This window comes from Ipomoea nil, unplaced genomic scaffold, assembly GCF_001879475.1.
Source record: "Ipomoea nil cultivar Tokyo-kokei standard unplaced genomic scaffold, Asagao_1.1 scaffold2926, whole genome shotgun sequence".
NCBI classification, from domain to species: domain Eukaryota; kingdom Viridiplantae; phylum Streptophyta; class Magnoliopsida; order Solanales; family Convolvulaceae; genus Ipomoea; species Ipomoea nil.
The window spans coordinates 1202902-1228738 of record NW_017619354.1 but is presented as its reverse complement, the minus strand read 5'-3'; the positions used below and the strand labels follow the sequence as shown (position 1 = coordinate 1228738).

The 25837-nt window shown below is 33.3% G+C and overlaps 2 protein-coding genes and 2 long non-coding RNA genes across 5 annotated transcripts in view; all 4 read left to right on the top strand.

Annotated features, from left to right (window-relative positions):
* LOC109162000 lies at positions 1-23368 on the top strand. Its single transcript, XR_002050990.1, has 3 exons — positions 1-25; positions 2907-2909; positions 23053-23368. It is a non-coding gene; the product is annotated as an uncharacterized LOC109162000 (long non-coding RNA).
* On the top strand, positions 462-2407 carry LOC109162001. Its single transcript, XR_002050991.1, has 3 exons — positions 462-609; positions 1029-1031; positions 2397-2407. It is a non-coding gene; the product is annotated as an uncharacterized LOC109162001 (long non-coding RNA).
* On the top strand, positions 13539-15567 carry LOC109161999 (floral homeotic protein PMADS 1). Its single transcript, XM_019310616.1, has 7 exons — positions 13539-13836; positions 13925-13991; positions 14086-14147; positions 14309-14408; positions 14903-14944; positions 15031-15075; positions 15263-15567. The coding sequence occupies exons 1-7, from the start codon at positions 13649-13651 to the stop codon at positions 15452-15454; spliced, it is 696 nt and encodes a 231-aa protein (XP_019166161.1). The 5' UTR covers positions 13539-13648; the 3' UTR covers positions 15455-15567.
* Positions 21521-25837, top strand: part of LOC109161997 (polyneuridine-aldehyde esterase-like) — a 6962-nt gene continuing 2645 nt past the window's right edge. Inside the window, exons 1-3 of one of the 2 annotated variants that reach the window (XM_019310614.1) lie at positions 21521-22030; positions 22116-22238; positions 22339-22638. In XM_019310614.1, coding sequence (XP_019166159.1) covers positions 21566-22030; positions 22116-22238; positions 22339-22635 — 885 coding nt within the window. In that variant the 5' untranslated portion in view covers positions 21521-21565 and the 3' untranslated portion in view covers positions 22636-22638. Of the gene's footprint in view, positions 22031-22115; positions 22239-22338; positions 22803-25837 lie in introns of those variants that run through there. The other variant, XM_019310613.1, reaches the window with a different exon arrangement.

Here is a 25837-nt window from a genome sequence, read left to right as displayed (position 1 = left end):
TCACCCAACATAAACAAGGTATTAAGTAATTTTGGCATGCATCTAAAAAACATTCTCGTACAGCCCAAAACTTAAAAGGAAAATTGTCCTAAATGATAACTTATTAACGTTGCATACTAAAGAAAAAAATTGAAACTTAATTGTCAAAATTTGAATCCCAAGCCTGGAAAGATTAAATTTAAACTAACACAAAAGAAAATGAAAAATCTATCTTTACAATATATGAAAATGATGGAAAAATTGGCGCCATATACACTGCTCTGTTCCAACACGTACTACACCATATATATATATATGGAGCTGAGGGTGATTTAAGGGAGGAATCCAACATAAGTAACCGGAGAAATGTAGGCTGCCCGGTTGGTCACCGTCGCCGGAAAAAATGAATCATCAGAGCTCCGGCAGAACACGACGCGAACTGCCTCCACGAAGACGAAGACGAACTCTATGGCAAGTTTCACCACTTGTATACATATCTCCAATCTCCCGATCATCATTTTTCTTCCTTATTAGCTTCTTTAATTTTATCACTCAATATAATTCTGGTCGCCGAAGATGCTGGCAAGCGGTTGGTCTAACCAGAAGACACCTGTATTTATAGTCTTCGTTGTCCAATCATTTCTGCTTCTTCTTCTTTTCTTGAATTTAATTAATACTATAAAATCTAAAACTGGCTTTTGGATGTTCCCAAGGGTCACAATACTAGAAATAATGCCCCCTTTTTTTTTCCCTTGCTATCAACTGATATATCACTGTCAAAATTCAAGCATATATATTACATGTTGTATTTGTTTTGTAAGGACACATATATCTATATAGTATGGGCTAGTTATACCACAAGTTGGTATGCCACTCATTAATTTGCATTAAAGAATTGAAATTCCAATTAAATATCATATCAAAACTTATAGAATATGTGGTAGAAAGGGATTTGTGGTACTATGATATTATTTATATTTAATTATTAAATATTCATACCCTGTTAAATTCATAACAAATTAATCATAGCTAATATTACAATTTACCAGTGGGTACGGTATATATATGTCATTTGCATTTAAAAGATACATAAAACTTTTAATATGAATTATAAAGGAATTATGATATGTGGTATTATTAATTTACTCCATATTGGATTATTCCACAATAAATTAATATGATGGTGCAAATTTTGGCGGCCTTTAATTTTGATATAAGTGATATATTGTCTTTTAACAAATAAGTATCGATTATTGTTGTTGTTCGCACTTATTAATTATATATACTACTCTTTTCTGATGCGCAAAAACATATGTCCAATATTTATATTTTTTAAAATAACTAAAAAATTCTTACTAATTAAAATTTATTTGAAATCAAATTTATTTATTATAATAATTCAATATATAATGTTTACAAATATTATTATCATTAAAGAATATAAGAAAATATGTGGTAGATGCATGTGCATGGTAACAATAATGGAAAAGATAACGGAAGTTATAACGGTATGGGTATTTTTGTTCAAAAAATTATATAGTACAACTTTAAAAGAACAATGTACAAAATGATTAGCATTAAAAACATGGACATAAATGAGGGATATAACTTTGATTGAGACTTATTATGTTTTGAGAATTAGAATGCATACTTTACCAGTTATTTTTGAAAGCTACTGACTCTATTAGATTGTAATATCTATTCAGCACACAGAGTCAACAACTCCACTGAGATTCGATCTCATGACCTCCCACATGTTCTCAACCTAATGAAGCACATAGAGTCAACAACGACTTCACTGAGACTCAATCTTATTCTTCCATGACCTCCCACATGGGAGAGGTCACTGGATATATGCGCACAAGGTGCTTGGCCATACTTTACCAATTATAAGTTTGTTAAAAAGTATTGTTTTGTAATAAACTCTACACAAGAATTCAAAATTTATATAAAAAAACAAATAATAAAATAAATAAAAATACAAAATTTACATACAATCCACACTCAATATAATAATGAGTAAATACCCAAAATGATCCCTCGACTATAGCTAAATTCACAAATTGATCCTCAACTTTCAATTTCAACCAATTAATTCCTTAACTTTGTAATTTTAACACGATTTAGTCCTTCGTCTATTTAATCGTTTGTTGACTGTGATCTTTGAGGATATATATATATAATTTCATGTGCAAAGCTCAAGATCTTGGATGTGACGACGTCGTTTCGGAGGGGGAAGTGCTTATCCACTTGCTGCTTGGGGATAGGGGTGAGCATAAATACCAAAAAACTGATAAAATCGATAACTAAACCGATCGAAAATTTCGATTTTCGGTCGGTTATCAGTTACATGAAAAAGAAAATCGATTATACGGCTATTCGGTTATTTTATCGAATATGGAGAGTTCAAAACCGAGTTCACCGAATAACTATATATCCTCAGAGATCACGGTCAACAAACGGTCAAATAGACGGAGGACTAAATCGTGTTAAAATTGCAAAGTTAAGGACTTAATTGATTGAAATTGAAAGTCGAGGACCAATTTGTGAATTTAACTATAATCGAGGGACCATTTTGGGTATTTACTCTATAATAATCAATAAGTACATATACAATGAATGAGAGTATTAAAATATAGAGACAACAACTAATTCCAACCGAGTTTGTTGGACAATTGACTTAACAACCACAAAATTCTAAATTTAACTCATTGTAGGAACTGCATATTGATGACTTTTTCTATTTAAGGCGATATCTACATGTAGTCCTTCGCTAACTAATGTCACAAAGCAGGCAGACTTCACTTAAGTATTAGAATATAAAAATATTTCTTTACACTTTTCTAAAAACTAGGCTTAATTAAGGTTAGTTGATGCTTATCCATGTTTACATCTCTCATTAAATATATATATTTATTACATAGGAGTACGTGTTGAATAAGCTTAAAAGGTATACTGTCCTGAATAATTGTTTGTTGTATGATTGAGACATTTTGTTGCTGATCCATGTGACAGATAACCTTATCCGATCGATTGTTACGTTTGCCGATTCAAAATATACATGGAGTTACTTTGATGAATAATGGAGTGAGAAACAAATGTTTTAATTTGTATGGAGTTTAACGATTTGACATGTTAGCTTAGTTCCAGGCCAGGGCTTTAATTTGCCGACAAAATGAAAACGAAGCGTATTATTAAACTATCCGAAAACTTATATTAGATCAAACATGCAATCAAAACCCCTCCTTCGCCTTCCTCGTAACCTCCGATCCACTACCACAATTGTCTATCATCTGCATTAACGTAACCACCTCCAAAGCTCCAAATCCTCCCCCACACCTTTAAAGCCACCAAGTCCTTTGAAAATTATACTAGCAAGGGATCTACGTTCCACGTTGCACCAAGTTATTTGCAGATTATATCATGGACCACTAATAAATGTTTATTTTTAGTATACAGAAGGTTCATTGTTAATATATTAAAAGTTCATTTATATATAATATATCAAAAAAGTAAATATTCAGTACATCAAAAATAAACTTTCGAACAATGAATATTTAATGCACTAAAAATGAATATTCAGTATACAGAAAATGAACGTTATGTCATTAGATTGGTTTACGATATAATGATTGGAACAAAACCTAGCTCCCATTCTCTTTCTAAGCGGTAAAAAAGTGTTGCTACTATATGTTAATTGGAAAATTAGCTATTTTTGGCATGTAAAAAAATGAGTGAATTTCATTTTTGGTCCTATTGTTATAGATGCTTTTTCAATTTTTGTCCACCATAATTATTTTTGCCACATTGCGTCCACTATTATTAAAAGTGTTCCAATTTTAGTCCACTTTAAGATTTTTTGTGGATTAAAATTAGAACACTTTTAATAATAGTAGACGCAATGTGACAAAAATAATTGGTGGACTAAAATTGGAATAACCTTTATAACAGTAGGACCAAAAAATGGAATTCACTCTAAAAAAAATGATCATTTTCAAGCAAAGTTTTGAGCGGGTTTACTTCCGCTTTGAGACAAGTCAAAGTGGGTTCCCTTTCTCCTGAGTGAGAGGTTTGATTTGATATATTTACACTCAAATCAAATAATGAGTAAATGCGAAGTTGATTCTCAAAGTATACTATTTGAGTTGGGAAAAATGGAGTTGGAAAGGCTTTGAAGGAACCTTTGTCCCGCATTGAAAAATGCAGGTGGGATTTAAAATAGTATAAATACAATTCTTTTTTAGGAGAATTTGAATGGTATATTATAGAGATTCTCTCTCACACATAGGGTGGTGCAAATCAAATTTAAAAATGAGTCTAAAATGACGTTAATGCTAGTTTGACCACCTCTTCTATATTGTGGCCTAGATGTATGTTTTTACAACTCACGGAAATATTGCTTTTCCTCTAGGAACTATCTCTCTCAAAAGTTATGCTCTTCTTCATCTATAACGCTCCTAATATTTTTGGGAGGTGACAAATAAAGTTTTAAGAAAAGTGTATGTGGCACATTACTTGAATTTTTGGTTTACCCAAACTGCTTGTTTGTTTTTCGCTTATATTTTTTAAAATTATCCAACCGAATACATACACTCTATTATTAACTTATAAAAAATTGAAATTTTGCTCGACTAAATTTTAGGGTAAATAACTTTTACTAGAAAACATTCATTTTAAGACCAAAGTAAGGGTTTGTGGACAAAAATGATTTTTGGGGGACTATTTTGGCATCCAAAAAAATATGTGTTAGTAATAATATTAACCACTAATGAATGTGCTCAAATTATTAGATTAAAATTTAATTAATGAAACATCAAGTAAATGTGTTTTTACGAGATTTACCGTTGAAACTTATTTACTTAATTAACTACTAGGACTAGAAACAAAACTTACTAAAGGGGAAAAAGAAATTTTTAAAAACATAAAACGGACAAGCTAGCATGGGATGAAGATGGGCTTGATTTGTCGAAGAAAGCTAATTTTTTAATTTTTATTTTGTTTTTGAAAACGTCGAAGAAAGTTAATAATATACGGATTATTTATTTTAGGGAAAATGACACTTTTTACCCCTGAGTTATATACTTATAGCACTTTTTTTTCCTCAATTATTTAGGTAAGCACATTAGTCCCCTCAATTATTCTAAAAGTGGTGCTTTTTTTCTCCCCTGATATATTAAATTGACATTTATACCCTTAAAGTAAACATTTTATTTATTTTACTACTCCAACAAATTATTGCGTATACGTAGCGATGACCACGGTTCGATTTGAATTGAACCGGATACTAAAGCAATCAAATTAATAGTTTCCGGTTATAATTCAGATCTAGAACCCAATATTTAAATGTCAATTTATTAAAATTATGTATCAAAAAAATTGAATCTTGAACCGTGAACCGGCAGTTCCGGATCCGATTCGTGATTTTGAACCGTCTTTATTTTAAAATTTTGATTTTTATTTTAAAATAGTCTAAATTCAACAATAAATGTATTTTATTTTTTCAGTTCGAAACATGAACCGTCCGTTCCGGTTCACGATTTTAATAAACTCTAAATATCGAATTTCGATTCTAAATTGTAATTGGAATATTTCGGTTTTGTTGCTATAGTGTTTGTTTGGTTTGAACCAAATTATGGTCATAATTTGTTGGAGAAAAAAAATAAATTAAATATTTAATTTAAGGGTAAACATGTCCATTTAACATTTCAGGGAGAAAAACAGCCACTTCAATAATTTAAGGAAAAAAAATGCTATAAGTATATAACTCAGGTAGAAAAAGTGTCATTTTCCCTTTATTTTATTTGTTGGAGGATGTTGCCAATGTACCCTACCCCACCTGATAGCAACAGGACAGGACCTTTAATTTGTTGTACTAGCTTATTAGTAAGGAAAATACTAAGGCCATGTTTGGTAAAATATTAGCTTATCAGACAATTTTGATTTATTTGACCACTATTAATTATTTGACTTGATTAAAAAATTAACTTCAAAATGTTAAAATTCAAAAAGTTGTTCAAAACAACTTTTTCAATTAGCTTTTTGAAAAAAGAAATTATACCAAATAACTAACAGCTAACAACTAATTTATCAAAGACCTTCTACAATCAGTTAATATTATCAACTAATTATACCCTCTAATTAACCTAATCAGCTAACAGCTAACAACCATTTACCAAACAGTGCCTAAGTCTAATCCATGGAAATTGCAATTCAACCCACTCCCAGAGAAGAGAACTTTCTACCCTCTATAACACATAATTTACTGGAAGACCCGGTAATAAAAAGAAATACTACTTGAGAATTGAGATTAAGTTCTGCCAAATATATATATATATATATATATATATATATTTAAAGAAATATATATATATATATATTTAAAGAGTGTTGCACGTATCAACCAAATTCTCTGTGTAACATATGATTATACAAAATAATTAAAGATTAAAATGATGATAATTCTGAAATAACTCAAGGACAACAAATGCTTGTTTGCCTAAAAAAGTTATTGCACTTGCGGCATCCAAAATCTTTTTGTAACATGACTGGTGGACGGGCCTTTCCTGACACCATGACAGGTGAAGTGATATTAGAAATAGAGTGCGTGAGAGATTTGAGCAATCGGAAGAGTGATCAGAGTAATTGAAGGAGCAACCTGAGTAATTGGGGAACGATCGGAGCAAATCTAAGACTTAGTTAATTGTTATTTTTAGAAGAATGAAAACCATTTCTTAATTAATCACAATCACCTTGTATCAATAAAAGCAACAACACCCTTCTAAAGTATCAAACTGGTAAAAAAAATATATTTTTAGTGATAGATAATTATCAAAGGTTCTATGATCTCATAAAAATTTAAACTATCATTAATTTTCAAAAGTTTAGTCTGAAAGGTGGAAAGATTGCAAGCTTAGATTTCATCAACAATGCTAACTGAAATGATTCCAACAGCTAGCTTACAGTTAATGTTCCCAAGAAGTCCATTATGTAGACATAATTTCTACCTTTTTGGGCACGATACAACTTATAGTATTTGACACGTTTCGAGTAGATTTATGAATCTAAAATACACCCATTTACTTTAGTGTTAAAATTCTTCAAATCAAATTAAGAAATTGTAATTTTCACCCTATAACACAATCTATTGGTCGAAAGATCCTGCATTAGAAATAAATATTGCACGATTATTGCACATTTATTGTACGATAGTTGCTATGTTGTACTCTTGAAATTGATTTGAAAACTTTAAACGCTCCTTCATACACTGTACTTTTGAAGAAAACCAACCTCCATACTCAAGTATTTAAAACCTTTTAATTTTTCGTCTCATATTTAGTTTGAGTATTCTGAAAGGTGGAAAGACTGCACGCTTGGATTTCATCAACAATGCTTACTGCTCCTGAAATGATTCCAGCAGCCAAACTACAGTTAATTCAACCCACTCTCAGAACTAAACTTTTCACCCTCTAACACATAATCTACTGAATAGATGACCCTGCAGTAGAAAGAAATATTTGAGATTAAATTCTATCAAATCTATATTTAAAGAAATGGTTGCACATTTATTGCACGTATAAGTCAAATCCTTAGTGTAACATATGATTACACAGAATAATTAAGACTAAAATAACAATTCTGCAATAACTCCCCAAGAACAAAAAATACATGTTTACCTAAAAAAAATTACTGCACTTACTTGTTCAACATGATTGGCTTGAAGGGCTTCACTTTTTCCATGACAGGTAAAAAGCAAGCTGTATATTCTTAAATCTTTTCTTTATCATTTGCTTTGATTTGATTGACTCTAGCTCAAATAATCCAATAAATAATAACACGTCTGCAATATCAAAAAAATTATTTAATTTCTTTATTCAGTTTGTCACTTATAATTTCAGAATTTCTAGTTGCTATGTTGTACTCTTGATATTGATTTGAAAACTTAAAAAAGCTCATTTATTCGCTAACAATCTCCATACCCAATTACTTATTAAAAGCCTTTTAATCTTTTGTCCCATATACTTTTAAGTTTAGTCTGAAAGGTGGAAAGACTGCAAGCTTGGATTTCATCAGGTGCTAACTTACAAAGAAGTCCATTATGTAGACATGATTTCTGGGCACAATACAACTTGTAGTATTTGACACATGCATTTGAGTAGGAGATTTCTGAATCTAAAAAACACCCATTTACTCTAATGTTGAAATTCTTCAAATCAAATTTCTGAATCTAAAAAACACCCATTTACTCTAATGTTGAAATTCTTCAAATCAAATCCAGAAAAACTGCAATTCAACCCACTCTCAGAATTGAACTTTTCACCCTCTGCCACATAATCTACTGGAAGACTATGCTGTACTTGAGTTTGAATTTAGTCAAATCTAAATTTAAAGAAATTGCTGCACAATTGTTGCACATTTATTGCACGTATCAGCCAAATCATTAATGTAACATATAATTAAGGATTAAAATAAAAATTATACAATAACTCAAGGACAAAAAATGCTTGTTAGCCTAAAAAAAATTATTGCACTTACTTGTGTAACATGACTGGCTTGAAGAGTTGAAGGGCCTTCGCTTTCTCCATGACAAGTGAAGAGCAAGCTGCAGATTTCTTAAATCTTTCCTTTATCATTCGCCTTAATTTGATCGTTTCCTGTGTTACATATAACAAAACTTAAGTCTCCAAATTCAATCTCACTGCTTCTATTGTTAGTTCTTATGAAATTCATTGAAGTATCACGTACTAACCTTCTGGAGTGTGTCACATAGTCCAGAAGAGTTACCTGCACAAATTAAAGGAATATATATAATGAAAACTATTTATTAATGGCGGCCTTCCTCTTGTATCACTAATGACAACAAACCATCGGACTGGAAACAAATTATTTTAATTTTAACATATATAATTCCTCAGAAATTCCATGATCTGTCTCAGAAAATGTATGTGAAACCAATCTGTTTCTTATTAAGGTCTGCATTATATTCAGATCAGAACACACTAACCAGAGAGGGAGAAGCAGAGGGCGATAGATCTTTGTTTTTTAACAAGTAGGACAGGCAGGGCGGAGCCAGAAAATTTATGTAATGAGAGCCAGGATCTTAGAAACAATTTACAATACCAATTAACAACAGTACCGGTCATACATGATATCATTATATATACCATGCATAATTATACTATAACAAGCCATCATGTTGCTTATCATGCTGTGATCAACACTGTAATAACAACACACTATTTCTCAATAACCCAAACTCTAACATAAGAAGTCCTAGCTCCAAGATGTTGTTAGTGGGAGGTGAGTCGAATCTCCTGCCATAAAAGTTGTGACTTTAGATCAATTGATTTATCACTTAAGCTAATCCCGTAAGATCAGAGGGTAATATATCTTAGTTGGGGGCATTCAGCACTTGGAAGAAAGAGTTCTGAGAGGGATCAATAAGATCAGTGTTGCCTGGTGGGACAACAACTTCAATTGGAGCAACCAGACCAAAACGAGCAGGAGCACCAAACTGATAACATTAACAGGGAATAATATAATTTTCAAAATAACCATAAGAAAGCTTCAGTATATATAGAAATAACAAGGTAACTGAGCCTAGCAGTTCGCCACCTGAAATTTGGTCTCCATATTTCAATTTAAACAAATTTAATCTTTCAATTACCCAAATTAAATGATGTTATTTAATTCAGTATTTTATGGTATAATACTTTTACACTCAGTAGATTAACAATAATTTGGATAATTTGGGCACCAAATCGATTCCATTAGGTTTCATGTAAAGAGTATCAAGACATGCCCAGATGAGATTTTGGACCATTACGGTCCAAAGGTCATCATGATTAGTCCAAATGCTTAAGAAGGTTAAAATATGACTCAATTACATTTTTAAAACTAATTTAAGAGATTATTTAAAACTTGTTCACTTCAGAAACTTAATTGCACTACTTACTACTCAGTAAACTTTAGGAACTAATTTGAGACTTTTCCAAACCTAATAAAAGATTCTCTTCTTAAATATATGTCTTCGGAAAACAAATCATGCATACCCCCACCACAAACAAAAAGAACAAAAAAAAAAAAAAAAAAAAAAAACTCTTATGAAAAACACACAAATAATCAACATTTCTAAATTATTAAGCTTAATTGAATTCTTGCTATATAAAATCTCCATAAATTTTAGACATATCAAGTAGTTGAAAAGAGAAGAAAATAGTGGTATCTTTCAAAATTATCCCACTATTCATTTTTTTTTTTTTTAAATGAAGGCATCAAATTCTTTTCTTCTTCTCCCAAATCAAAGTCTTTTCTTATATACACACAAACACATATTTTATGCATGTAAGGATCATTTATCACTACGTCAAAAAATGTGTATAAATCTAGTTGTCAGGATCAAACACTTACCAGTTACCACTATACCATAAGTTATAGTTTGTAGTGAAAGTACAACTTTATTTCTTTATATTTGTGTAGCAATCAACGCTATGTTTTCATTGACAGGATACTGGACTCAATCCTCCAATAAGCCTCTGATCAACATTTTAAAAAATAAAAAATGAAATCAATTAAATTAAAAAATTTAGGGCCAATATGCAAATAAAAAATTATAATTGTCTAGTGATTTTGGTACTAAAATAAGCATTTAATATATCTGCATATTAGCAGTGGCTACTATAAGTGTTTGGAGAATTTGTTTTTTTTTTTTTTTTTTTTTAACATTAACTTAAAAAAAAATAAAATTGTAGACAATTGTGAGACGAACACTGTCATCAATATAAATAAGAAAATGCTAATTACCCCTTATTTTATCACTCACAAATCAACTGCTTCATGATGTGGTAAAATTCTAAGCATTAGTCTTTCTTTTTAAAAATTTAATTTTAACTTTACTGATGTCTAGGGTTTTGCCATGAGTGATTAGTTGTGAGTGGAAAAATTAGGACTGTGTAGCTAGGCATGGTCCAAATAATTTATAGTTTATATCTTAAAAATACTTTTTAATATTCTTGGTTTGAGCAGGGTCAACTATATGGACAACTTAGACTAATTTATCTGTTTGTGGTTTTTTATCGACTATGATCACGAAGTGGGATTTACGAAGTACATATCATCGAGTAGTGACTGCAAGCTTCCCTCATCAGTCAAAATACTCTTTAATATTAAATTAAGTGTGTTAATTAACCTCAATCAATTCTCAACTGCCTAAGCCAATATTGATTTGCACAGTGGAAAATTCAAAGTAGTTCTTCCGTCTGCATTTATACAGTGATGACAGGCACGTACCTACCATATTCCATAGGAAAATACTTGGATCCCTAGAGACCCAACGTAGTACCTAACAACCTAAGACGATCCCATCTCCCTTAAAACACTTTGGTCATTTGCATTCAACAAATGCATAGGGCCACGAATTGGTGCTATTTCGTGAGAATCTCACACCCAGATATCCTGACAGACTCGAAATTGGATTCCAAACATTTTTTAATTGGAAATTTATATTGGCCTTGTTTGGTAAAACAGTTAGCCTATAGGTCAATTTTAGCTTATTTGATCACTATTAGTTGTTTTACTTAGTTTAAAAATCAATATAAGTATTTGGTTAATTAGTTTTTTGTACTCCAAAATGCTAAAATTCAAAAAGCTACTAAAAACAACTTTTTCAATTAGCTTTTAGAAAAAAGAAATTATACCAAACAAGTATCAACTAACAGCTAATTTACTAAACACATTTCTACAATCAGCTAATGTTATCAACTAGTTATACTCTATAATTAACCCAAGCAGCTAACAGCTAACAATCATTTACCAACCAGGGTCTTTTTTTTTTTCTTTTTTTTTGTCATTCAAAGCTTACATGATATATGCCAATTACTATATAATGTGATGACACATGTTCCCATTCCAAATGAGTGATCACAGGAGTATAAAATAGAAGTGGTCATAGGAGTATAAAACAGATATTACTTTGTAAAAATCACAAGTCTTTAAAAATTATTATTATTATAGTTAAAATAACAATAGTACTAATTATTATCATTATTATTATTGTGAAAATGATAATTGAGAGGGTAGAGCACAATTTATTAACTTATGTACACCATTAAATAGTGGATATAGAATCAAGGACTTTGTACTTTTGTAGTTCAATGTTACCATGTTGTTCCCCTATATGAGAGGTGATAGGTTCAAGGCTTAGTGGAGATATTTAATGTAATAATTGGGTATTCTCCTTCCCATAAATTAAAAAAAAAAAAAAAAAAAAAGTGGATACAGATTTCTTCAGTCACTCAAAATAATTATTTTGTGCAAACAAGTATCGAATGTGGACGTACAAATTAGCATTTATTTCCTCCTATACAAATTCATTAATATATTACTCCTTTAAAATGAAAATATAATGCATTATAAATTTCAACTACAAATTTACACGTTTTCTCACAGCTTCTATTTTAAAAATGGATAGATGAGGTAAATCATGAGATGTATTTCACTTTTTCTACAAGTCCTTAAATGTTTGTACACACTACATGTCGTTTGGTTGGGATGAGGGAATTATAGAAGAAAAAATTATATATAATTTGGTGGAAAATGAATAAAGTTAGAATTTAAATTACATTATGTAGTAGACATGAATATAATAATTGCAAATTGAAAGAAAAGAAGTGAATAAAAACTAAAATGCCATTGTATAATAATACTATAATAAAAGAAAAGTGATAAAATAGTCATTTATCATGAAATTACAATTCTCCAAAGTGTGAAATTGCACTTCCTAGGATCCCCTAGAAATTGCAATTCCCTCTAACCAAACCATGAAATTTTACAATTCCATGAAATTTGGTAGGAATGAAATTATAATTCGATCCAACCAATAATGTCAAATTCATATACCTTTCTTTTTTGGTTGTTGGTAAAATTTGACAAAAAGCAAAGTAAGAATTTTACTATTATTAAATTTTCAAGTTTGTAATAATTATAAAATATACCTTGTTCTTTAAAGTTTTCAATAATTATAAAACAGACAATTTTTTTAAACTAAAACTTTCAACTATTAATGAAATGGAAGACATATATATAGATATATACTAGTTCAATAGTGCTTCCCGTGTAATCAGTGCGGATTCAACATTAGCTATTCATAAATGCACCACAATGAAATGCACCAATAATGCACCATAGACCAAAAAATGCACCACACTTAATGAAACATTTCCAAACACTTTGTGGTGCATTTATATGTAGTTAATAGTAGGGTTGGGGTTCAGCCTTTTGGAAGGATGCGTAGTTAATACTGAGTGACCGCATGGCCATATGAGAAGCAATGTCCGCGAGAGAAACTGACTATATATATATATTTACTTATTTATTTATTTAATTATTAAATTATTTATAACTTTAAAAGTAGACCAAAAGAGAAATAATAATGGAGAGGGTAAAGGCTTAGGAAGAGTGGAATACCATAAATGGAAAGTAATACCAAATGCGTGAAAGGTGATGCAGAAGTTGATAAAGTTGAAAGAATCAACTTCTCTATCAGTCCAACTTCTCCTCCATTGGTTATGACTTATGAGTCACCCGTCTTCAATTCTACCACCACATACAGAGCAGGAGCAGCGCAGCAGTTCTAGAGAGAGAGAGAGAGAGAAATTAAAGTTAGCAATCAAGAATGGCTCGAGGGAAGATTCAGATCAAGAGGATAGAAAACCAAACAAACAGGCAAGTCACCTACTCCAAGAGAAGGAATGGGCTGTTCAAGAAGGCTCATGAGCTTACTGTCCTCTGTGATGCTAAGGTTTCCATCGTCATGATCTCCACTTCTGGCAAGCTCCATGAATACATCAGCCCCTCTACCACGTATATACCATCTCTCTCTCTCTCTACACTTTTGTTGTTGTATATATATAAAGATTCATCTTTCTTTTCATGGTGTATATATATGCAGTACAAAGCAGTTGTTCGATCAGTACCAGAAGACTGTCGGGGTTGATCTATGGAGCTCCCACTTTGAAGTTAGTTTTAATTTCCTTCCATATCAATTTCTTTAACTTTTTTACACCAAATATATGAATTCTTGTGACTTTTCTTTTTCTAAAAAAATTGTAGAAAATGCAAGAGCAGCTCAAGAAACTGAGAGATGTTAACAGGGCTCTTCGAAGGGAGATCAGGTATATATATATAGGGGTTTCCTATGCTTTAATTTCTAGTTTTAGTACACATTATTATCACATATATATATTTTTTATATCACAATTTTTTTAAGGATTCGGCCTGAAATAATTATTTAATTTTATAAATTTATTTTTGGATCGTCAAAATGATTGTATAGACAAAGGATGGGTGAGAGTCTGAACGATCTGAGCTTTGAACAATTGACTGAGCTCATAGAAGATGTTGACAATTCTATCAAGCTTATTCGTGAAAGAAAGGTTAAGCTCCATCCATACACATATATAATCTAGGGTTTTCACTCAGTATACTCTTATCAATTTTATTTTTTCATTTTCTATCTTCTTGAAATTTTTGGCCAATTAATTGTAATTCATAATTAAATTCCTTTTCTGTTTATAAATTGTGTAGATCTAAGAGGTACATATCACAAATATAAATATAAATAAATATAAAAATAAATAAATAAATACTTATAATAACCTTGTGGTCTAATGATGTGATGTGGCTCTCCCATATAAGAAGTCATGGTTCGAGTCTTTGAACTTCGGTAGGAACAAATTAATACTGCAGTGTAACAGATTCAGTGGTACTTAAAAAATAAATATATGCAATATATTATATTATTTTGAATTTGTTTTGTTTTGGGCTAATTTGTATGATATTTGCTTCATGAGTTTGTTGTGATCTTAAGTTTAATGTAAATTATTTTTTTCTCATTTTTGTTTTGTTGTATTAAAAAAAAAAAAAGCAGTATAAGGTGATTGGCAATCAGATTGAGACTCACAAGAAGAAGGTATGACCAAGTACTTTAATCTCTAATAACATTTATTTTATTTTGCAATAATTGATTTTTGATTTGCTGATCATATATATTTGTAGGTGAGGAATGTGGAAGAAATCCACAGAAATCTGCTACTGGAATGTGTAAGTCATTGCTTATTCATTCTTCATCAGTACTATATAAAGGGCACTAACCTTCAAACTTAAATGCTCCTTAATTAATACCTTAACTATGATTTTTTCTATTTGAATTTCTATGTCAATTTCCATTAATCTTTATTCTTGTTCTTGTCATGCATTTATTGAATGAGAATGGTTTGGCAATTAACAGGAGGCAAGGCAAGAAGATCCATATGGCTTGGTTGATCATGAAGGGGATTATAATTCTGTTCTTGGATTTGCAAATGGAGGCCACCGCATATTAGCTTTGCGCTTGCAACCAGATCATCACCACCACCATCATCACGGTCACCTTCACAGTGGAGGGGGATCTGATCTCACTACATTTACTTTATTGGAGTAGTATGTACTTAATATTTCTGATCAGTTTAACATTTTACATGTTAAACTGTAGTAATTTTTCTAATGTATGAACCACTACTCAAACTAACAATAAGGTTTGGTTTGCCTAGAATCGGATTGATGTGGTCCGATATGTGTTGTATAAATCAAAACAAAAAAAAATCCTTGAACTACTTTGACATTTAGAAATGGATTATGCATGCTCAATTCCAAACTTTTGGCTACGTTCATTGTTAGTCAAAGTTTATTATGTAGAGGAAAATGAATCTTAAAAAATTATTATTCAAACACACAGAAGTAGACATAGTAAGTAATGTGAGTAATAAGGTAAATGTACGCACAGAAAAATGAGAGTCAGAAATTTATAGTAGTTCAAGAATGGTATGTATAATTCCTCTATTTCATTCTTCTCCTTCTACTAAGAGAAAATTCACAAGTGAACACAAACTAGTGTGTTGACCAGTGACCACAAAGTCAGCACTAATTAGTTTATAGGATTTCACAAAGCTTTACCAAGCTTATTACTACTTAGCCTCTATCTACACCATGTGTAGAGTTCTACTACAACATATCAACCCAAGTTTGCTTTATAGAAGTTCGAATGCTAGATATTCTCTTATGTATCTTATGCTTTCTTTTTTCAACATTCTTTATATATATATTTATAGCTTGATTTCAAATTTATATGTAGGAGGGAAATAAATTTGAATCACCAACTTGCAAATAAAATATTTTTTCATTCTTCCAAAAGGTTGAACCCCAATCCTAAGGGCCCCCCACACTCCGACCCGACAAAGCATTTGGGAAGATGTAAATCATGGTAACTCAACTGAACATGAACCACAGAGGCTAGACCTTTGCTCACTACGCACAAGGAACCCCCCTCACTTTGAGAGGTAGCTCCCACACTGCCGCTGGTGAGACTCGATCCCTGGTCATTCTTCCAAAATATTTTTTCATGATTTGACAAGTGTATGTAAACTTTTGTCCAATTGTTTTGTGTGTATTAGGACTCTATGTATTTGAGTTTGATTATAATTCTCTATGAGACTTCCTTCCTCTATATATATATATATATATATATATATATATATATATATATATATATATATATATATATATATATATATATATCTGTATTCTGTACATAGTTGTTATTCATTCAATAATATACAACTCTATCATTTCTCATCTGGTGTGATCTAAGCTAGGGTTTCTTTCCAATGGCTGACGGATCAGTAAATCAGTTAATTCCTTTGAACGGACCGTCTCTAATATTCCTCTTTCTTCCACTACATCGGCGGTTAATCCTTATCCACCGCTCACCACTTCATCAGCATTAGCATTAAATTGACCTACAAGAACTACCTATTTTGGAGAGCTTAGGTTGTTCCGTTTATTGATAGTCATGATCTTCTTGAATTTGTTGATGGAACAAATCCATGTCCACCGGCCACCCTCCCCGTTCACTCTCCCTGCCTCGTCGGCCGACCTATGACACTTGAAGAGCAAAACCTGTACGTTCTTCGAGAGTTACGGCCAAATTAAAGTTCAGAGGGCTTGCGTCGTCTCTCAATGTGTGTGCCCAGCCGGTCACACTCCAGGAGCTTGTGGATTTCTTGGGCGCGGAGGAATTTATGATGCACGGTGATCCCGAAGATAATTTGCCGACGGCTTTCACGGCACAAAGAGGCGGCCAAAAAGGCCGCGGCTCCGATCGAAACAATGAAGGCCATGACTGTCTTCTTCACGGAGACGGCCATGGCTGACGAAGGAAGACGGCCATGGCCATCTTTTAGATATGGAACGAGGGCTACGGCCTTCGCTGCCGCCTTCATTCCACACGGAGGGGACTGGAACGAGGGCGGCGGCGAAGGCCGTAACCCTCGTTCCAAATCTAGAAGACGGCCATAGCCGTCTTCCTTAGATGGTCGTGGCCACATGGCTCCTTCAATACATATCAATTACCTATGAATTAGATTCTTGAGCTATGAAAATTTTTAAGAAAAAATATAATTTTAGTATAACCCATCTCCCCACTCCCACCCCCCACACAAAGGATTCAAGTGAAAACATGTTCTCACCTAAAAAAAAGTGAGGATTAATCTAATTTCATCCATATGAATAGATTAATGGTTGACAATTACTGAAAAAATAAGAAAAAAAATTATGGGGTTACATTTTTTTTTTTATAATTAAATATATATTTATTTATATATTTTTATTTATTTATTTATATTTATTTATTTATTTATATTAGGATGAATTTCCTTGATTTTTTATTTTGTATTTTAAAAATATTTATTCTCATTATAGAGTTATACATAACCAAACATCAGTGTAATTATTCCAATTCCATCATACTACCAAACCTGCAAAATACTTTAACTAAAACTCTTATCATTACCAAGTATTTATTTTTCATTCTGATTCCAATTTCATGTGCGAACCAAACACACCCTAAGATTTATATTTTAAAAATTTCCAACAAAAATGATAGAATTGAATCCAAGTTATTGCTATCTATATATACATGATTAATTAGAACACACAATCTTATCTTCTTCCCAAATTGTGTGTGGGAAGAACATGTTGTGCGTAACAACAAAATAAATACCTGGAAGGTAGTTTGCGATGCGTTGTTGCTTTGGGACAGGAAACCGGCAGCGTTCTGTGTCGTGTTTGGCAACACTATCTTAAAGATATTTAACGACCAGGGTATCGTTATATCTCCGACAGATAACACAGACGGGAAGAAATCAGTCTAAAAGAACTCAGCACGGTGTTTCTCAAGTATGTCTGTAAAGCCGTGACTTTTTTTTGTGTAAATAAGAATATGAAATGCATTGCTATTTATAGCATTTCACATTCCATTACAGCCAAGCCACAAAGATAGCTCACACATGGTTTAGCCGTACGAGAAATGTGCTTACCACATAATTCATTAGGACATATGTTCACCACATAATCCATTTGGATAATTATGCTTAGTATATGAGTCATTACCACGTGGCTAAACCTTGCCTTTGGATGTTTTCCCAACAATCCCCCACACATCCGAAGGTGTAAGGCTTGTAGGAGAGCAATTGAGTGTAACAAATAAGAGCTAGCTTTCATGTCAGTGTGTTAAACTTGAACTGACAAGTAGTGGCACTAAGTAATCCACTATCCGAGAGTGAACAGAGTCTTGAACTCTTCAGCTAGTTGAATTTTGAACTTATGTGCACCTCGTTAGCTCCATTCGTTGTACACTCTGTATAGTTATTGAATAACCATGTATTAACCCTGTTTTGTCTGTCTCAGCACAGACATTCCACTCCACTGAGTGTACTTTACCGTAGACTGCCAATCGAGAACTACGGCAAGCAGACTGATTTACAGTCTGCTTATAAATGCGAGTCTTTCCATGACTTCGTTTGACCACCGAGGTGGTATCCATCATGAATTTCTCACCTCATTGGCTTTTAAGCCCATCTCCCTTGATGTATCAAGGATAGCCTTTCGATTTAGGCCTTTCGTGAAAGGATCAACTATATTCCTTTCAGATCTCACAAACTCCATTGTGATTACCCCATTCAATATTAACTGCCGTACAGACTCATGTCTGACTCAAATGTGTCTTCTCTTTCCATTGTAGACACTACTTTGTGCTACACAAATAGCAGTTTGAGAATCACAATGAATGGGCACGGCGGGAGCAGGACTCCCCCACAGTGGCACGTCTACCAATAGATTTCTTAGCCATTCGGCCTCTTGGCTAGCCAGATCTAAAACTATGAACTCTGCTTCCATAGTTGATCTGGCTATGCACGATTGTTTGGTTTATTTCCAAGACACTGCAGCTCCACATAGTGTGAACACATATCCACTTGTAGAGCTAACATCATCACTGTCGTTTACCCAGTTCGCATCACAGAACCCTTCTAGCACAGCTGGGTATCCTTTGAAGTTGAGACCCCAGTCTAACGTGCCTCTAAGATACCGGAGTATCCTTTTTAGTGCGTCCCAGTGTGGACCACTAGGGTTATGAGTGAAATGACTAAGTTTATTTACGGCAAATGCAATGTCGGGTCGGGTATAGTTCATTAAGAACATTAGACTCCCAATTACTTTTGCATATTTCTCTTGAAACACACCTGACTCCATGTTCTTTATTAGTTTGACACTAGGATCGTAAGGAGTCTTGGCCGGAACAACATCAAAACTGTCAAACTTCCTCAGAAGTTTTTCTGTGTAGTGACCTTGGGATAGAAGGTAACCTGTATTGGTTTTTGTGACTTTTATCCCGAGTATCACATTGGCTTCTCCTAGATCCTTCATTTCAATCTTTTGACATAGAGTTCGTTTGGTTTCATTTATAGCATCAATACTTGAGCTAAAAAGCAACATGTCATCCACATAGAGACATATTATTACAATGCTGGATTGGACCTCTTTTGAGTACAAACAGGCATTTTGACCGGTTAGTCGTGTAGCCTAGGTCCATTAAGGTCTTGTGAAATTTTTCATTCCACTGTTTGGGGGCCTGTTTTAGGCCATAAAGAGATCTTTTTAATTTACATACCTTTCCTTCTTGCCCTGGATCAACACAACCATGTGGTTGTTCCATGTAGATCTCTTCTTCTAATTCACCATTGAGGAATGCAGTTTTTACGTCCATTTGGTGAACTATCCAGTTGTGTAAAGAAGCCAATGCAAATAGAACTCAAATGGTTCCCACTTTTGTCACTGGTGAGTATGTGTAAAAATAATCCTCACCGAATCTCTGTGTAAAGCCTTTGGCTACTAGCCTGGCTTTGAACCTTTCAATAGACCCATCTGGTCTAAGTTTTCTTTTGAAGATCCATTTGCAGCCAATTGGCTTGCACCCTTTGGGTAGTTCTACCAACTCCCAGGTGTGGTTGGACTGAATAGAGTCCAATTCACTTTTTATTTCTTCTTTCCACAGAATGGAGTCGACTGACTGCATTGCTTCTTTAAACATTTTTGGTTCTTCTTCCAATACTAATTGGCACACAAACTGATCACACAGTTCGTTTAAATCTTTTAGTTCTGTGACATATGTTATGAAGTCAGAACCAAAATTCTTCTCTATCCTGGGTCTTTTGCTTCTTCAGGGCTCATCCAAATTGTTAGTAATGCGAGGAAAATTGGCATTATCATTTTGACACAGAGTATCAACTGGTGAGACATAAGCATTTTTTAAAGGAAAGATATGTTCAAAGAATATTGCATTTCTTGATTCACACATAGAACGGTTTTCTAGACACATAAACCTATATGCTGCACTATTCTCGGCATATCCAACAAAAATAGCATCAAAGGTTTTGGGTCCTATGTTGGACCTTTTCAGGGATGGTAGACTCACCTTAGCCAAGCATCCCCACACCTTAAAGTGTTTCAAGTTCGGGGCGTGCCCTTTCCACATCTCATAAGGGGTTTTTTCGAACCCTTTATGTGGGACTCTATTTAAAATGTGGTTCGCCGTTAGAACAGCTTCCCCCCCACATAGAGTCTGGTGCCCCAGAACTGATCAACATTGCGTTAATCATTTCATTAAGGGTTCTATTTTTCCTTTCAGCGATGCCATTTTGTTGGGGAGAGTATGGTGCAGTTACTTCATGGATTATACCCGAAGTTTCACATAAGGTTTTTAGCGATAAAGATTCATACTCTCCACCTCTGTCAGAACGAAGCCTCTTTATTTTCAAGTTTAACTGATTTTCTACCTCAGTTTTAAAAATCACAAATTTGTGTTCAGCTTCATCTTTTGTTCTCAAGAGGTATAGTTTTGTAAAATGAGAATAGTCATCTATAAAAGATAGCTCACACATGGTTTAGCTGTACGAGAAATGTGCTTACCACATAATTCATTAGGACATATGTTCACCACATAATCCATTTGGATAATTATGCTTAGTACATGAGTCATTACCACGTGGCTAAACCTTGCCTTTGGATGTTTTCCCAACAGAACACACAATCTTTATCTTTTTTGATTGGTTGGAGGATGACTCAACTCTTATCTTTACATTTTACTCCGTAGGCTACTGCCAATTTCGTGGAGTCAAAGGATTCTGAGAATTTCGTGTCCAAAAGGATCTTATTAACAATGAAGAACTTTAACAATTTCATGCTGGGTATTAATCTTCTGCTCTTCTTTCTCCGACCTGCAGAAACAGCAGCGTCGCCAACTGATGAACTGATCCAGCCTAATAAGTCCCAGAAACACTTTGTCCTAGTTCACGGCGCCTGTCATGGAGCCTGGTCGTGGTACAAGGTTGTCGCGATGCTTAGATCTTCAGGTCACAACGTCACGGCTCTGGATTTGGGTGCCTCCGGGATCAACCCTTTCCAAGCGCTGGAAATCCCACACATATCTGATTATTTCAAGCCATTGATGCTCTTCATGGCTGCTCTTCCTCCGACTCAGAGAGTCATTCTCGTGGGCCACAGCTTCGGTGGTTTCGCCATTTCTAAAGCAATGGAAACCTTCCCAGAAAAGATTTCTGTTGCAGTTTTTATCGCAGCCAACATGCCTGGCCCATCTCTCAACATTTCCACCCTCACTGCAGAGGTATGGTAGGTTTTGTATATTTTTATTTATTTATTTAATATAATCATGCATACATCTAATTGAAAATTATTTGGTTATGTAAAAGTTATTCAGGAGACAGGGTCCTCTCCTAGATAGCAGATATAGTTATGAAAGTGGTCCCAATAACACCATAATACTTGACCCCAAGTATATAGCAGAATACATGTATCAGCTCAGCCCAGTGGAGGTAAGACTATATATCTAATTATTAATTAATTACATTGTTTCAGAGACAAAAACTTAGTATCAGAACATTACATTGATTTTGGGTAAATTTATGAGTATAGGATTTGGCACTGGCAACCACATTACTCAGGCCCTTATATCTGTACAGTGTAGAGGATATCATAAAATTTATAAATTTGTCCCAGAAGAGGTATGGGTGTGTAGACAGAGTTTACATAAAAGCAGGTGAAGATAAGAGCTGGGGTAACAAAGATCGTGAGCAGATGATGATACGAATGAATCCTCCAAAGCAAGTGATAGAGATTGCAGAGAGTGACCACATGGTGATGATGTCTAGGCCTCGAGAGCTTTTCCTTCATCTTCTCTCCATTGCTCACACATCATTAATAATTGTGTGACGGGTTAGTGATCTATTTACTTTAAACATAATCTTAACACTGTCGCTATGGAATTTCGAACCTTGATCCCTTCCCCCAAATTAAATATCAGTATACATGGTGTGAAGATTCAATGTCATAGAATTAGGTTTGAGTGATACTAAGTTAGATGGTATATTTTATCTTAACTAAAAATGTAAAGTGATACCAAGACTATGTGGTCTGATGATACCCGGGTTGGACTTCTATTTGGAAGGTTGTGAGGTTGAGAAATAAAGTATATAAACAGATACTACATTGTAACAGAGCCAGTAGCATTCAAAAAATGTAAAGTGATAATTGGACTAAAAATTTATTATTATGTTTATATATTGTATATATATACTCTACCATTATCTGCAATTTATCACCCAACATTATCAAGGTATACTCATTAAGTACTTTTGGCATCTAAAAAACATTGTCCTACAACCCAAAGCTTAAAAGGAAAATTGTCCGAAATGACTTATTAACGTTGCATACTCAAGAAAAAATTGAAAGTTGTCAAAATTTGAATCCCAAGCCTAGAAAGATTAAAGTAAAACTAACACAAAAGAAAATGAAAATCTATCTTCTATCTTTACAATAATATATGAGAATGGAAAAAATGGATCATCAGAGCTCCGGCAGAACACGATGCTAACTGCCTCCACGAACACGATGACGAACTCTATGGCAAGTTTCACCACTTGTATGCATATCTCCAATCTCCCGATCATCATTTAGCTTCTTTAATTTATCAGTCAATATAATTCTGGTCGCCGGAGATTCTGGCAAGCGGTTGGTCTAACCAGAAGACACCTGAATTTATAGTCTTTGTTATCATTTCTGCTTCTTCTTCTTTTCTTGAATTTAATTAATTGTATAAAATCTAAAACGGGCTTTTGGATGTTCCCAAGGGTCATACCCCCCCCCCCCCCCTTTTTTTTTCTAATGTCTGAACCACTCTACTCAAACTAACAATGGATTATGCATGCTCAACTCCAAACTTTGGTTTGCGTAGAATCGGATTGATGTGGTCCGATATGTGTTGAATAAATGAAAACAAAAAAAATCATTGAACTACTTTGACATGTAGAAATGGATTGTGCACGCTCAATTCCAAACTTTTGGCTACATTCATTGTTAGTCAAAGTTTATTATGTAGAGGAAAATGAATTTTAAAAAATTATTAATCAAACACACAGAGGTAGACATAGCAAATAATGTGAGTAAAAAGGTAAATATACACATAGAAAAATGAGACTTAGAAATTTATAGTAGTTCAAGAATGGTACGTATAATTCCTCTATTTCATTCTTCTCCTTCTACCACGAGAAAATTCACAAGTAAACACAAACTAGTGTGTTGACCAGTGACCACAAAGTCAGCACTAATTAGTTTATAGGATTTCACAAAGCTTTACCAAGCTTATTACTACTTAGCCTCTATCTACACCATGTGTAGAGTTCTACTACAACATATCAACCCAAGTTTGATTACCCTCCAGCTGTGTGAGACTCTTGCAAAAGTTTATCTTGCTAGAAACTCTATGAGTCATCTCTTCTTGATGACTAAATGTTTGCTTTATAGAAGTTCGAATGCTTTTCGATATGCTAGATATTCTCTTATGTATCTTATGCTTTCTTTTAAAAAATATATATATATATATATATATATATATATATATATATATATATATATATATATATATATATATATATATATATATATATATCGCTTGATTTCAAATTTATCTGTTAGAGGGAAATAAATTTGAATCACCAACTTGCAAATAAAATATTTTCTCATGATTTGACAAGTGTATGTAAACTTTTGTCCAATTATATTGTTGTGTGTATTAGGACTCTATGTATTTGAGTTTGATTATATTATAATCCTCTATCCCAATTTCATTGAGACTTCCTTCCTATATATATATATTTGGAGAGCTTAGGTTGCTCCGTTTCTTGATAGTCATGATCTTCTTGGATTTGTTAATGGAACAAATCCATGTCCACCGGCCACCCTCCCCGTTCACTCTCGCCGGCCGACCTATGACACTTGAAGAACAAAACATGTACGTTCTTCGGGGGTTGCGACCAAAGTTCAGAGGGTTTGCGTCGTCTCTCAATGTGCGTGGCCAAACGGTCACAGTCTAGGAGCTTGTGGATTTCTTGGGCATAGAAGAATTTATGATGCACGGTGATCCCAGAACTACGCTACACATATACGGTGATTTTATCCACATCAGCAAGTTTGGACGAAATTCAAGCAATAAATGTCTTAATTGGAAAAGGAATTTTTAAAATCAATTATTGTATCCAATTATTACTTGTATTATATTTTTTTAATCTTCTCCCACTATATTTTTTTAATCATCATTGTAATTGGTACCTCAATAAATTATACAATCATCTTGAAGGGTCGGTTAATTACTATATAATAGTTAATATAAAAGCAAACAAAAGTTTATAATAATGCCAAGAAGTATCATGTCCACTGCCGGTAAAAAATCACGTTTTTATATGTTATTTTATTTTAATAATGTCATTTTTTAAAAAATATAGTAATATATAAAAATACTTACATTTTACAACTTTCTATAAAATCAAGAGTAATGTTACTTTACCCGCATGGGCAGCTCAACTAGTCATAGAGGTGAAAAATTGGAAGAATGACTAAAGATCGAGTCTCATCACAGTGTGAGAACTACCTCAAGTGAGGGGGCTCCTTATGTGCAGTAAACAAAGGTCTAGCCTTGACATGCTCTTTGCCGGGTGGGGTTCTTCCTTTTGGAAGAAGAGTAATGTAGAGGGGGCTCCTTGTGCGCAAACAAAGGTCTAGTCTTGAGTTACCATGATTTCAGGGCCGTCCCTGGGCAAGTCTGCCCAGGGCTGGCGTACAGGGCCCCCAAATTTTGGGAGCCCCATATTTAAAAAAAAAAAAAAGTATATTATATATATTGGCATTAGGCAGCTGCGGCATTCACAAACCATCAAACACTCAAACCCTACGGCTCTACCCTAAATCCCTATCCCTAATCTAGATTCTAGCGCCTTACTGTAGACAAAGACGAGTGACAGAAGAACTAGAGAGACTACAACAATTTCAATAATTCAATTTGCCTAAGTAATTGAAATTGAAGTCATTTAAATATTTAATTTTACTTATTTGCGTTATTGAGGCTGCTGTAGTGCTTTAA